The sequence below is a fragment of the Chelon labrosus genome (genome assembly GCF_963514085.1).
Source record: "Chelon labrosus genome assembly, chromosome: 18".
Lineage (NCBI taxonomy): Eukaryota > Metazoa > Chordata > Actinopteri > Mugiliformes > Mugilidae > Chelon > Chelon labrosus.
Genome location: NC_140351.1, coordinates 6696170 through 6711896, shown reverse-complemented (window position 1 = coordinate 6711896; position 15727 = coordinate 6696170). Strand labels below are relative to the sequence as shown.

The window sequence follows — 15727 nt, the reverse complement described above, 5'->3', positions numbered from 1 at the left end:
ATTTTATAACAAAGCAAGTGACTGAAATTCTCGCCCTCGCTTCGTGTGGCAGGTGGGGGGACACTAAAGCTGGACTGGGTATAAATAAATAAATAAATAAATAAATAAATAAATAAGCTGTCGGAAGAGGTTGACAGGATCCATCCATCTGCTCTGAACTTGCGCCATCGCTGGAAAGAGGGCTTCACCTACAGAGTGCCAAAGGTGATCAAGCTGGTGGAAGGAAAATCCACATTGGCCAAAATTTACGCTGAAGCTAGGGAGGAACTGCTGGCAGAACAACTACCAGGTATCCTCCTGTTATTTTGTTTTGTGTCTACGAGTAATTTATTTTTTTAAACTAACTTTTAAACTTATTAAAGATACTAATGTTAATTTACTAAGATCTATTAAGCTGACTTTAAAGAAATTTCATTGTCTCTTACAGAGGCTGACTTTTGTGCGGCGCTAATCTTGCTGCCCTCGTCTTTAAAGAGAAAGTGGACCACTTCATTACAGTAGGACAGGTAATATAGTCCATAAAAAATAAATAAATAAAAATAATAAAAAAAAGCAGGTTTACAAAGTGCTTTTCAAATTGCTACACTTTCATATTTTTGGGATAAATTATGGTGAAAGTTTAGAGATAATGAAGCTTGACAATGAAGCTGAATCTGTTCAATTTATCTGCTTCGCCATTGTTTGACTTTTTTTTGCAGTGTACCAGTCAGAGTCCCTATCCAACTGTACAGCTGGGAAACAGTGACTGGAAAATGGCCTTTACCAGGAACGTTCCGGTTTCAGTCAGGGTGGACAGTGTGGATCTGTGCCAAGGAACAGGAGTTGAAGAAGGGCTAATTGCAGCCTTCTGTGCCTACTTTGTTTTCAACCTGGCTTACCCACACTACATGAAGAAGACGCTGACCTTTATGCACTATTCATGGGTTTCATCAGGTCCCTTTCCACAGGTGTTTTAATCAAGCACCATGCAGTCTACATTCATAATCTAGGTGCTTGATTTTAAACACCTGTGGAAAGGGACCTGGTGAAACCCATGAATACTGAACATTACTGAGGTGGGTGACAACCCAACCCAACCCAAACCAGGACAAGAAATGGACTTTCAGCCCCTCGACTTGTACCACATTGAAGACATAGGCGCCGAAACCGTGGGTGCTCCGGTGCTCGAGCACCCACGGAAAATACTGAGCACCCACGTGTGCCAGACAGGTGGCATTAGGCGTGTTCGACTTCATGCATTCTGCGTTGAACAAGTTCATTTTAACCAATCATATTCGAGGTCTATGAGCATGAACAACCCAGCATGCATCACGTCAAGTCAGATCTGCACAGATCTGCGTGAAGTCGAACACGCCTATTGATTCTTAATTTCCCACGAAGCTGATCGCGTTTAGTTCAACCTTTCATCTCCAATCCTGTCTGTGTTTTTGAAGAGTGGGCTGTCCTGAAAAATAGCCTACTTTACGGTTTTAGTATCGAGTCTATGCGTGTGTGTTCGTGTCGGCCGCTGTCCATTTGCTCAGGTTTTGAAATGCGAAACGGCTGGTTTTTTTGGTTTTTTTTTTAAAGGGCGTGCGCTTATGGGCACCCACGGAGGGAAACATAAATCGGCGCCTATGATTGAAGACACGTTGTATGTCACCCTGAGAAATGTTTGAAGCTGGGGGGATTTATAAATGTGATCTAATCTTTAAAAAAAAAAAAGTTAAATGGATTGTTTTGGTTTGCAAATTGTTGCATTAACAAATGATAAATGGAGCAACGACATTCTGTAATGAAATGTTAGATCTTTTTTTTAAAAAAGTGTGATTATTGTGATTATTTAATATGTTAAACCTTTTTTTTTCAGATTAATAAACTGGATGAAATATTTTTTGAACATTTTGTGTTTTGAGTACAAATTTGGCATCACAAGGTACAAACGGTTTGTCACAGGGGCAGTACCCCCTTAGAGACCAAATCTCTACTCTTTTCAAGGGTACATTTTAGTCCCTAGTAAATATAAGTCCATTTTTGTACCCCAGGGTGCATAAATGCCCTCATGAGGTACTAACAGCAAAGGTACGAAAATGTTCCCATGTTAAGGGGCACAACAGGTGTACCTTTGAGGGTACTGCCCCAGTGACAAGCTGTTGGACCCTTAAAGGTACAAATTTAACACATTATTTCTGAGAGTGTGATAAAACATTAATAGAAGGAAACATCTCTCGTGTATGTATTTTTTTCCACAACAATTAAGTACTTTGTTCATTTATTTATTTCGTGTATTTTTTTCTAGGATTGGAACCATTAAGGAGAGAAACTAAAGCTGGACGTTGTATACACAAATAAATAAACAACTAAATAAATAGATAAATAACTGATGCAATCTAAAAAGTCTGGTAGATATCACCTTAAAACGTGCCCAGTTCATTACTTACATTAAGACAAATACTTTTTATGTTAAGTTCTTTCTTTCTTTTCAGATTTTTATGTTCAGATCATATCTGGTTTAATGTGCGCTAATTTGCGCCTAGTTTAACTCTTTCAATGTGATGCCCCCCCCCCACAAAAAAAAAAAAAGTTTTCAGACTCTATTGTAGTTTTTTTTCCACACATTTTCACACCTTTTTTGAACAAATAAAAGTAAACTTTACTGTGTAATATGTTCAGTGTAGCAGGTTTGCGTTTGCGCGGGAGCCCGTCAAAAACCTGTGCATCTCATTGCTCCCATCACATCGCGAGCCCACATAAATGCTCTCGTCATATCCCGATCACGTGACTGCCCCCCCCCCCCAAAAAAAAAAAAAATCCTGTCCCGCAAAGTCCCGAGAGAAAGACTCCTAAATCCCGTCCCGCTCCCTATGTTGCTGTCTAAAATTGGGTGCACTCACCGCATTGCAGCGTCATTTTTTAATGATCGATCCGCGCCCTGCGCCCCCCCCTGCAATGGCTCCCCACTTTGGGAACCACTGCTCTACACAAACAACCTTCAGATCGTAGATGAGATGATGGAATGAAAAAAAAAAACATTAGGTGGATGTAAAGCTTCCCTTCAGTGTACACTTACAGTGAATAAATAAACAGTGTCCCTTATTTGTGTACCCGTATAAGATAAGATAAGATCGAATTAAACCCTTTATTCGTCCCACAATGGGGAAATTGCAGTTTGCAACAGCATGCAGAAATGATATAATAATAGATATATGATAATAGATATATTGCACATACTAGGAGTGCTCATTGTGGAGCCTAACAGCAGCAGGAAGGAAAGACCTTCTGTATCTTTCCTTCACACATCGAGGGTGAAGAAGTCTGTCACTGAAGCTGCTCCTCAGTCCTGTCAGGTCACCGTGCAGGGGGTGGGACTCATTGTCCAGCATGGAGGACAGTTTAGCCAGAACTCTCCTGTCTCCCACCACCCTCACTGAGTATTAAAATATTTGATCAGATAAAAAGACAACATCATAGCAGACAAGGAGTATTTTGCTAAAGTTTTGCTTTGCATGTTTTGCAATTTCAGTTTTATGTATATCAGTGTCTCGCTGCAGTGTCTTGCAGGTGACTGTATACAGTTGGTTCATCGTAATTTGCTAAGATGCACAACCACCACGAGCCTGGTCGTCACCATCCTACGTTTCCGCCCGAAATTTGATTTCGGTCTGACACATAGTCTGGCCTAGTGGCCCCTCTGCGGTTCGCGTTTGACCGCGCCAATCAGCGAACAGTTGAGTGATGACGCGGGACTTGCCTGCCGAGTTGCTTGTAGTCCAGCGAAGCTTGTAGTTCAACAGCATATAATGGCGACGGAGGAAGAGATGCTAGAAGCCATCCGTGAAGTTGTCTCAACTCTCGAGAGCATCACGGAATTAAAACCAGAACAAGAGGCTTGTCTTGTCAATTTTATAAATGGCACGGACGTCGTAGCTCTCCTTCCAACTGGCTTTGGGAAAAGTTTGGTTTATCAAATGGTCCCGTTAGTAATGGAGAGACTGGGGAGACCGAATGCTGTGGCTGTTGTTGTGTGCCCCCTCGTCGCCCTTATGGAAGACCAGGTTAGAGAGGCCAGGAATCTTGGACTACGTGCGGGTCAACTCGGTGTTGACGAACATCGGAAGATCCTTGACGGACATTTCTCGCTAGTATTTGCTAGTCCCGAAGCTTGGCTCCTAAATTCGAAGTGGTGAAGGATGCTAAACACGCAGATTTATCAACAAAACCTTGTTGGCGTTGTCGTGGACGAGGCTCATGTCACGTACAAATGGTGAGTCTGCATAGCATACAGTTTTGTGTTTAACTGAAACAAGTTCTATTATTTTTTTATTCAAAAACCGGTACAACATAGCCAGCGGTCTGTTTACTACTGAGAGCGGAGCCTGAATTCCGGCGCACAATACACGTCATTACCAAACGTTGCTGATTGGTTAAGGGAACTCCAATGATTTTAAACCTCAAAATAAGCATCCGCCCATTACGGAGACGGATTTCTATTAGGCTGCGTTCAGACTGCCAGCCAAAATCCGATTTTTAGCCCATTCAGATTTGAATCGGATCTCGATTTTGAAGTCTGAACAGTGACAGATCACATGAAATCCGATTTTTGCCAAACGGTTGCAAACCACATCCAGAGGTAGTTTCATATCGCATTCGTATCGGATATGGACAGATGCGTCTCAGTCTGAACAGCTCCCAACACTCAGATGGGTTTTGACTGTCCGTGACGTCACTTACGCGACGCCAGGCCAGAACCAATGCGCCAGACCGGGTGCCTATTTCCGTTGTGGAGGAGCCACGTTACGGCCACGGACAGTGATATTACAGCTATCACAATGGAGGAGGACTTTGAAAACAATTCGCCTTGGACAGAGGAAGAAACTGCATGCCTTATAAATCTTTACACTGACGTGACGTACATCCATCATGTTGTTTGTTGTTGTTTTGCTTGTCGCTGTCGCAATTATATGACGTCTGACAAATACACGTGCTGAATGACGCTTCCGCTCGTTGCTACAGCAACCTATCAGACCGGTGAAGAATGTGGCCCAGTCTGAACAGAACCATATCTGATTTGGACACTTGCTAAAGGCAGTGTGAACAGTCAGCCCTAAAAATCGGATATGAGAAGGAATCAGATTTGAATCAGATCCGTCTGCAGTCTGAACGCAGCCTTAGGGTAGGCCAGACTAAGTGTGAGACCGAAATCAAATTTTGGGCGGAAACACAGGATGGTGACGACCAGGCTAAACCACCACCACCACCTGCGTACTTTGTAGACATTGACATTGAATCTTGTTTTTTTTTTTTTAAGTTTATTTTGTTATATACTACGAGTTTCAGTTCGGTTCAGTTTCATGAACGTTCTTCCTTTTTTAATTTGACAAGATTTTTGTCTTTCGTGATCTATCACTGCTCCACATTTACACCCTCCACAGTTCTCTGGAGGGTGGCTAACCACCGCACCACTGTGCCGCCCAGCCAAATCATCTGAAACCATAATGATTTTCAAGTCTTCCCATCTTTACATTTCTCGTGAATTTAACACCAGAGCTGACTTTATCTTATCCCTCAGACAAATCTGGGTGTTGCCTCCACTCTCCAGTGTCTTTTTATATAAATCTGCACAGAAATGTGTTTTCTGCTCTTGTGTGTCTGTGTATAAACCTGTCTTTCTCCTTATCCAGTTGTCTATTGTCTTACTTCCTTGTTGTCTCCTTGCTCTTGCTTGTTTTCCCAGATTCCACGTACCTTTGTCTTCGCTTCCCTTTTTTGGTTTAACCTGTTTCTCTTTCAGCTCTGCTGTGCCTTTTGTTTAACCTCCAATGTTTTGGACTTGTTCTGCTTATTGTCACAGTTACCTTTTACCTTTTGTTCTTGATTATTATATGTCTTCATTAAATTGACAGCAGTGGCAACAAAGAGACATTGGAGCACGAGTATTTGTTTCAAATGCTGATGCAGTTTTTATTTCATGAAATAACGCCAATTTTGTTATATCCAGACATTTGGGCACTGGACAAGATCAGTGTAAAGACAACATATCACAGTGTTTTTCGAAGAGAGCAAATGGATGAAGAGTGGGGCGTCTTACTCGCACACAAACAACTATTTCTGAAAGGTGAGAATATGTTAAAGAATATGCCGTTAGTAATAAATGGCAATATGTAAAATGGTAAACAGTAGACACATTCGTATGCACACTGAGGCCTTTTGAATATCTGTGAAATTATTTTGTTCAAATGGCTCGGATTTATACATTATTAATCTGTTTATTCATACATTTAATTCTGCATTTCCACACTTCTTCATTTCTACACTATAATCAATACAAATAGGTTGGGGACAGACGCAGAAGATAAGTGCAGGGAAGCAGCTTGTTCTCCATTAAATTATCATCCGTCCTCGTTTATGTCACACAGCCTCAGTGTCAGGGGAGCAGAACCGGCCAGCGAACAGGACGCTCATGGTGGGGTTGTGTCGGATGAAGAAGAGGAAGGGGTGGTCTGCGATGAAGACGGTAGGAACCATTGCAGAGCGCTCCACAACGACAACACCAGTGGCGGCAGCGGCCTCGGTTCCCTCCTCATTTACTTCCACAAAAGACTTGTGGACGACTTTGGAGAGGAACAGGTTGTTGGCCGGAGACATCCCTGTCGGACGAAGAGGAGCACTTTATGGCACTTTGCACTCTTAGAGGAGCAAAGCAGATCGCGCATTTATTCCACGTGTCTCACCTGAGAAGTTGCTCTTCCTTTCGTCAAAAGCATCCACCATGCCCATTTTGATCAGGACGTCGTTCAAGTCGTACGTCTCCTCCAACTTGAAGCGGGGCAGCTGCACCTCGACCTCAGTGTTGCTCATCATGTCCGGGCGGGTCCACTCCACAAAGTTCTCATAGGTCAGCTCCTTCTCCAGCTAGTGTGGGTAAAAACAGTAGATTGTCTGCTTAAAATTGGACTTATTTTCTTTTTATTGTACAGCTTGTGTACGCAGCATGTTTGTCCTACCTTCTCTAAGCCGGTTGTATCATCCTCTATGTCGTCGGGAAGGAAGATGAGCATGCTCAGGTCGTCTCCTTTGTAGGACATCTCTAGGATCTGTCCAAGAATATTCATATTTACGGCTACTAAAAGGATCTTTAAAAGCATACAGCATGTCCAGTGCTTTCCAGCTGAATATTCTTACAACATTTCACTGAAATCTGTTCACAAATGATTGAAATCATAAAACGCAAGACAGAAAAACAGATAAAACAGTGCAGTGGAACGATGCTCATTACCTGGCAGTTGACCTCAGTAATGGGGGTGATATTGAATTTATTTTTCTGGTGCATCATCTTCACCGCCTTAGTGTCATTCTAGAGACAAAAGCAAAAATAAGTTTTACTGCTGAGTCAATCCTTCTCTCACAGTTCCCACTCTGTACACACACCGATCAGGCATTACATTATGACCACCTGCCTAATATTATGTCATCTCCCTTGTGCCTCCAACCTGAAGGAGCTAGTTGAAAAGCAAATGTGATGCATAGCTTACTTCTTGCAGCTTGTGTGTTACTGTCGCCATCCAGTGGTGATGAGGGGATGAGGCACTCATTTGCAACACATCAGTGCTGCTAATGAGATTTTTTTCTTTTCTTTTTTTTATTGTTTAGTTTATTTATAATGCACAGGTGACAGGCTGACAGATAATGTCAACGGCAGCAGAGGTTTAGATCAAAGCCATAGTGTGATGCAACATTTGGCACCTTTGTTATCACCTGACTGCGGCTTTTCATGTTGTGGCTTGTATTTTTATTCCAAAGAAACAGTAATTTGTTACACCCAAAAGACTGGTGCCAGTGGGAATGATTGAAGATAAAGTTTTCTTTATCACAAGCAAGACCTACAGTGGAGTGGAATTCATGGAATAAAACAATCTACATGTGCTTAGTTAGATGTTAGGTTGTGCTACAGCCACCCACTTACTTTGCATTCAAGATGAGCCTGCGTGTTAATTCCCTTTTGGTCATATTAAAATGTGTGTCCTTATACCTTCAGCCAATTAGGATACTCCACGTTTCACCGCAGCTTTGCAGCCATCACGGCAAGTCCCTGTGTCCTATGATTTTCATTCCATTAACTATACAGCTGCAGCAATCTCAAGCTCATATGGGGATAGTATGATAGGAAGCTAACAAGACAGAAGCCACTGGAAATCCCCTGGCTCTCCCTTAAACTTGACAAATATCACACCCAAGCGTCTTTCGATTCTCAAAACCGTGCGGCAGAATCAACAGAGCCCTGTCAGAACTTCCTCTCAGAGTGACAGACAGGACTTTGGGTGAACTGTGTTTGTTACCTTGTTCACTCTAAACAAGCTATTATCGGTAGTGAGCTCCTCATCGAACTGCTGGTTCCAGATGCCTTTGAAGTAGATGGCGTTGACCAGTACCAGCCTGGTTGTACTGACCACCACACCCTGCGCCAGCAAGTTCTTGATTTTATCTGGTGAATAGTCGTGAATTAGAGTACAACAATCAGCATTATTACTGCATTAAATGTGCATTAATGTGCAAAACTTTTAAGGGTAGAACCAGGAGATAAGCCTGGAGGTAGCTGACGCTTAACGGTAAATAAGATATTTTCAGAAAACCCAAATCAAAGCTGATAAAACATCAAGTATGAGTTAGTTTAAAAGAAAGGTTTTCATGCTTGACAACTCCCTGCATCCTGTGGTTATCAGTCTGTGGCCTATAGCAGCCACCTCAGGCTTATATGGGGTCTGCATGATAAGAAGCTAACAAGACGGAAGCTAATTAAGCCACATGACATCTTAATAAATTTAAAGTGCATTTAACCAAACAAAGTACATCCACAGGATGTACTTTGATACCCGAAAGGAATTCAACAGCGAAAGGAAACTGGAAAAACTGGAAATAGAAAATGGCAACGTGTAAATAAAGATTATGGACTAATCCCTGAAGATGATTATTGGTTAGACAGGTTTAACAACAAAACATCAGCCGAGTGCATGGGAAAGGAAGTTCAGAAAGGTCTCCAGGTTTTATGATAGAGACTGACGACCTTGACTGAGCTCACGGTATGGAGAGTACTTTACACACTGATCTAATGAGGCCTACCTTGCGTCTGCTTCTCCACCCAGCTGTTGATGATGCCCCTGGCCTCCTCTGGGTTGCCTTTGAAGTCCACAGACTCCAGCTCAGCATTGTAGAACCGTTTGGTGTCGGCTAAATACTCCTGGAGTCACAAAGAACACATTTAAGTACTCATACCTCAGTTAAACTTCCTTTATTCCTTTATTTTGAAATTAAACCAACAAGCATGCAAAGGGGAACGTGCCCGTACAGCGGGTCTGACTAAGACAGTAGTAAAATAAAAGCAGTAAAGCAGCCGCAGCAGTTTTCATTTATGGCGTCTCCACTGATTTTACACAGAAGAACAGACCAGACAAGAAGTTTGACAGATGTGGGCATTATCCAGTCAGGTCACTGCTTCCCATGTGTTCACACACACACATGCACCTACTAAGAAGACTGCTAGTTTTGAGTGAGAGCCAGAAATATCTATATCTTTTTAAATATTTGAACATACTTAAATACTATCCAGTAAATGCGGTGTTATGGTTTTATTTGACATTTTAATATCTAATTTTGGCAGCCACACAACTCTCAGAGCTGAGAACCTCTTGTGTCCCCCCTAAGGTAGGGAAGTAAGGGTTTGAGAGGTGGATTCATATGAGAACTATAAGTCAAGGTATTGTTGCTTCTGCTGCTTTAATTGTGAATATTATTTTATTCTGGACCTGTTTTGATACACTTCATGTTTTGTCTTGATGATAAATTAAGTGTGTTCTGACTTTCATGATTTTTGTTAAACACCGATCAGACATAACATTATGACCACCTTCCTAATATTCTGTAGGTCTCCCTTGTTGCCTCCAAAACAGTTGTGACACATCAGAGAATGGACATGGGCCTCTGTGGCTCATTCCACAGATACTTGATCAGTTTGGGATCTAGTGAATTTGGAGGCCAGGTCAACACTTGTTCTGTTCTTCATGTTTTTTTTTTAGTTGTTCCTAAAGCGTTTTTGTGTGTGTGTCAGGCTGCATCCTGCTGGGGATGGCTGCTGCCATCAAGGAGTGTCATTGCTATAGGGTGGGGGTGCCTGGTCTGGTCTAGGTGGGTGCTACATGTCTAAGTAACATCCACACCAATGAATGCCAGGTCTAAAAGTTTCCCAGCAGAACACTGAAATGCCACAAGATTGTCAATGTTATTCACTTCTCCTGTCAGTGGTTTTAATGTTGTGGCTGATCGGTTTATTCCTCTAAGACATTTACTGGGTTAATTAGTTAATTTCTTAAGCTCGATTAAGAAAACTTTGGCAGGTGTTTATCTCTGAATTACAGGGTTGTGAGGATTCACTCCCTGTCGCCTATTAATTAATGCCGATCACAATAGTCTTACACACACACACACACACACACACACGCATACCTCAACAAATTGGTAGGTCTGCTCCCCGTACAGCCTGTTGGCGAGGCTGAGGGCGTATGGAGCGTCGGCCTTGATGAGATCAGTCAGGAGTCGCTTGAAGCTGGCGTGGAGTTCATCCTCGGGGGTCTGGGGTTTCAGGCACTGCAAACAGCCAGAGAAGACCTGCGTGTTATAAAGAAAGACTGAGACAGAAGAAAGCCAGCTTCATATGACATTAATATGGATGTTTGGCCTTGACACTGGGGTCAGCTTACCTCTTAGATGATGACAATAGAAACACCAAAATCATCAGTAATTTTGCTGCTTCGTGCTATTTTTATTTATCAATTTGCAGGAAAGCTGCTTAGTATAAATCTGATGACTCTGGTGACAATATTCTCATCATCACACCAACTAGGATGATTGTTTTGCAAATCCCCCAGGATATTGAAGCCTTCGGCAGTTTAATATTGTTTATGAGACCGCCTTCACCTCTCGGAAAGAACCCAGAAACAGGAAAAAACACAGACGGTTAAGTCCTCGCACCATTAACATTTAACCCACATTTAAATGTTACGAAAAACCTTTACACACACCAACTGGCTCAACAGACATCTTGAACTCAAACCACAGAAATGTAGGGAGGGGAGCTTTTGTAGGTGGTGAGCAAATCTGCTGCATGCGTGCTTGTTTTTGCAACATTTTCTGTTGGTTTCAGCTCCGAAGAATTTGGGAAATCGAGTGTGAAAAATTTCAGAATGCCAGATTTCTTCACCAGATGACACATCTCCCTCCACGATCGTTAATCGTCCACACACTGTCTGGATTTGTTTCTACCTTGAGAAGATACTGTGGCAGTCTGGGTGACTGCTGAATCTGAGTCCGCAGTCGGTCTGCCTCGCTGAAACTGAGGACCTGGGGGAGAAATAAAAAAAACTCATATAGGTGGGAAATATGTCTACATTTAATACATTTTAAGCCTCATGCTAGAAAGCATGCATGCACACTCAGGCAGCATCACACTCTTACACTTACAAGTAAAACTACAAGTAAAACTTTGACATCTTTGTCAAAGGCAACTGTTGCTCCATCAAAATCCACTTCAACGGACTATAGAGGTGCAGCGGAGCTCATTCTCCAACAGACTGATCCATTTCTACAGGACGTCATTCATCATCATTGTTCACCAAGATCTTGTATTGATGATGGGAGAGTCTGACCACTGCACAAAGCCTTCTCCAGCACATCCCAAAGATTCTCAATGGGGTTAAGGTCTGGACTCTGTGGAGGCCAATCCATGTGTGACAATGATGTCTCATGCTCCCTGAACCACTCTTTCACAATCTGAGCCCCATGAATCCTGGCATTGTCATCTTGGAATATGCCCGTGAACATCAGGGAAGAAAAAAATCCATTGATGGAATAACCTGGTCATTCAGTATATTCAGGTAGTCAGCTGACCTCATTCTTTGGGCAACATAATGTTGCTGAACCTAGACCTGAGCAACTGCAGCAACCCCAGATCATAGCACTGCCCCCACAGGCTTGTACAGTAGTGACTTTAACATTAATATTAAGTGGTCTTGTATTTATATAGAGCTTTTCTACCTATTGGCACACATTCACACACCAGTGCCAAGAACAGGGAGCAACTTGACTTGCTCAAGGGCACTTTGGCATGTGCGACTGAACCGCTAACCCTCCGGTTTGTGGACAACTATCTCTACTGACAGAGCCACAGCCACCCCAGATATTTTATACGTTATTGATCCCACAATACAGTATTAAATACCATATTGTGCTTGGACCTGTCACCGACAGGCAACAGTTTGGCTAAGGTGGGATGCAAACCTTTGACCTGCAGCTTCTCTAACCACTGCTACTCCACGGCTCCCCCTAAACTTAAAATGCCTCTTTTCCTCCAAGTGAGGCTCAAGCTCGATCCGTTAAAAGCCGTGGGTTCAAAATGTTACTAAAAAAATACAGTACATGCAAGTATTAACGGTAAAATAAGCATATCTCTGTCTGTAAGTTTGCAGCAGGTAGAGGTGGGACTGGTGTTATCTTTTTATACTGTTGAGTTCTTTAATCAATAAAAATGCATGTTTAACACTAGTTAGGGTGCAGGTACAAGACCATCAAGTGCAGAAGGACTTGTTTGGCGAAAGCCTGCAGCCATAGAAACACTCAACGAGGCTGAACTGCTAAGTAAACATGTGTTTTTCATTGTTAGGTTGTAAGTTTTTGGGTGGGGACATGAAGATAGATAGATATCTGTAATTATGGTGTACTGCTGTGGTGTAACTGTGTATCTCTCTGCTTGTTACTGACATTCAAAATCGATGTAGAGTTTGGGAAGAATCACTTCTTCTTGACTAGTCATGTACAGTATTTTACATGTGAGGTATGTTTCTGACAGGTAAAGAGGAACCGTATCTACGACTATATGCATTTATAATCTACAATAATGACTTCTAAATTGGTGCAAAGTAACGTGATAAATAGGTGGAAATTTAGAAACATTAAAGTACTGAGAGTGTTTCAAAGATTATAGCACAAATATTGAATTCACTTTGAAAGAATGTACAGACTCAGACGAGTCCACCCTTCAATCCAATCACAGCCTGATTGCTTCATTTCACATCCATTGTCGTCATGCACTGTGGCCAAATTGTGAAAAATTGCTTTTCTTGTACACATCATTTCCAGATAACAGAGGAATTTAACGTGTCCTGTTTTTCAAATGTGAGTCAAGAGGAGTGACCAATAGCATTTTGAGCTGACAGTGGGAGGCTGAATGAGTAATGAATGACTGTGTAGGCACTTTCTTCTGTCACACCCTACACTGTCTGTAAGGTGAAAACTTTCCGGTGGAAGTTCTTGCCAAATCCCGCCTATCATCTTTGATACTGCGCTGGATCACGTACATTTTACTCATGTTTTGTGCATTTTACACTCAACCTATCACTTTAAATTGTGTATATATTATAAAAGAATAACACCGGTGTGCTGTGCAGAGTGTGCTAATCCTACCTCCGTCATCTGCGACAATGTGTTCCCTCTGGCGCCAAGCATCACCATGGCCAGGGCTGTAGAGATGCTGAAAGGAGAGAAGAAGACGTTTGCTGCCTTGTCGTCCTCACTCAGCCTTTTGAGCAAGGCCAGAGAGAAGGTGGTGTTGGCCTTCGATGGAGATGATTGTGCCATTGTGCCTGGTACAAAGAAGAGCAAAAACTGCATAATTAAAAGGGCGTCACAGCCAAGCTTTTACATTACAACCTAAAGCGCACGCTTATGTAAAACTATTAACAGCTTAGAATATAAATTTGTGGGATTTAGCTTCTTTGTCAGAGAGGAGACTATTTCCTGTGGCTCATTCTTTATAGAAGTCATATTATCTTTTAAAATCAACTAGTATTGGGTTTAGTTGACTGCTGCTGATATATTTTACATATATTCTTGTAAAAGAAAGAGTTCACAAGCAATTCTGTCCTTTCAGACATGTGAACGCAGTGACTTATTTTCTCCCACTCGCCTTTAAATCTCTGTCAGGCCTGATCAATCCTGTGGGATAAATAAATCTTATCTTTAACGTAGACCATAAATAGAGACCTCTTAGTCGCCCTCGTCTGTAATCTTTCCCCGTCACTCTTTTCGCTTAAAATCAAGTCACACACATCCTACTTACGGATAGACGCTCTTCTCAAAGCCACCAAGTTATCCTGAACGTTTCAGCTGCACGAATCTCAGTTTAAACCATCTCTCTGTTATTTTACCCGCTGACACACCCAGGCTCAAGAAGCTGGCAGCAGGCTGACAAAGAAGTAAATGTTCACACCCATCAGTCAAAGATACACCCACAATATTTGGGAGCATGTTCATTGCCAATGGGTGTGTGTGCTAAAACCACAGAATGAAAATCCTACAGGAAAGGTGTGGATGGATGAATAAGTTTGAAGGGGTGCAGGAATAGCTGTCTACAAGTGATTAAGTGATGGTCTTGATCCGAACTGATACGGGTCTTTATTTGTTAAAATCGGGAATGGTTAAGTAAATTTGAGATGCTGACTAAATACGTGCATGGGAAAGATCTGTGAGTCATTCTTTTCAGGTGCGACAGTTTCTTTGACCACGCAAGGAGGCGATGACTTTTTGTATTAGTCTTATGACGCCCGTTCTATTTTAAACATTCAAGCTATTAGAACAGCATTAGCTATTATTTTGAAAGTAATTGTTCTCAGGCTGACAATATGATTTTTGGCGTTTTAACACCATGCATCATTGAATTGGATGGAATGTGAAGCATGACAAAATAAATTGAACACGTTTTCATGATTAAAATGTGTATCATAACTTTGGCAGCCACGGAGTTCATCCTCTTAGATTGAAGGTCTACAAACCTGTAAGATCATACTGCTCAGTTGTGGTCTGTGCAGCCTAATCCTTTGCGGCGTATGCTTTGGGAAAGTGTATTTAGCTCGGCGAAAGAAAAGCTCGGAACGAACTCAGGAATGATTTGGGATTTGTTGCATGGCGCTGAACGTCTCAAATTTCACAGTATCAGGAAAAAATTATAGGGTAGTTCGCTTGTACGTCAATGGAAGCACAACCACTGACGTACAATACAGGAAAGGAGCATGTACAGGCACGCCAATCGGGCATAACATTATGACCGGCTTCCTAATATTGTGTAGGTCTCCCTTGTGCCTTCAAAGCAGTTGTGACTCATCAGAGAATGGAAATGGGCCTTCTGAGGGTGTCCTGTGGTGTCTGGCAACAGGATGTTGTTAGAGGGGGGGCCTTTGGGTCCTATGGGTTGAGGGGAGGGATACTTGATCAGTTGGGGATCGAGTGAATTTGACACCTTGTGCTGTTCTTCATGTTTTTTTGTTTTTTTTACAGAGCAGAGCAAGAACCACGTTCTAAATCCTTCATAGAAAAGAATGCTCATGTGTGTTTCTTAGCCGTACTGAATTATTATTAATCAATTACCTAAATATTATTTCAGCAGACGTTTAACAACACCTTGTCAGACCAGTGACAAACCTGAGACTTTATGAGGCTCTGTTGGACTCCTTGAATTTCCTTCGGGATCAATAAAGTATCTATCTATCTATCTATCTATCCTTTAACTTTCTTAAAATAAAATGTGAAATGCATTTCTAGCGAGGTGGTTAGCACTGATGCCTCACAGCGAGAAGGTCTGTGTCTGCGTGGGTTCTCTCCGGGTACTCCGGCTTCCTCCCACCTTCCAGAGACATGCTGGTTAGGT

At 42.1% G+C, this 15727-nt stretch overlaps 1 protein-coding gene across 1 annotated transcript; it reads right to left on the bottom strand.

Annotated features, from left to right (window-relative positions):
• Window positions 1-5897: 5897 nt before the first annotated feature.
• On the bottom strand, window positions 5898-14182 carry LOC311503526 (leukocyte elastase inhibitor-like). The gene is made up of 10 exons (XM_084566292.1): window positions 14144-14182; window positions 13489-13667; window positions 11293-11370; window positions 10477-10617; window positions 9097-9214; window positions 8316-8461; window positions 7256-7333; window positions 6984-7073; window positions 6711-6891; window positions 5898-6626 (listed from the first exon to the last, which is right to left on the bottom strand). Exons 2-10 carry the CDS (start codon window positions 13660-13662, stop codon window positions 6388-6390), a joined length of 1245 nt encoding a protein of 414 aa, XP_084422418.1. The 5' UTR covers window positions 13663-13667; window positions 14144-14182; the 3' UTR covers window positions 5898-6387.
• Between the last annotated feature and the right edge of the window lie 1545 nt (window positions 14183-15727).

What these genes read in the sequence shown, in the direction of transcription:
- LOC311503526 (XM_084566292.1), bottom strand. Translation starts at nt 13,662, where the DNA reads ATGGCACAATCATCTCCATCGAAGGCCAACACCACCTTCTCTCTGGCC. An exon ending in CATTGTCGCAGATGACGGAG is followed by an intron (nt 11,371 to 13,488) that starts GTAGGATTAGCA and finishes TTTCTCCCCCAG; the next exon opens with GTCCTCAGTTTCAGCGAGGC. An exon ending in TTACTGAGGTCAACTGCCAG is followed by an intron (nt 7,074 to 7,255) that starts GTAATGAGCATC and finishes ATTCTTGGACAG; the next exon opens with ATCCTAGAGATGTCCTACAA.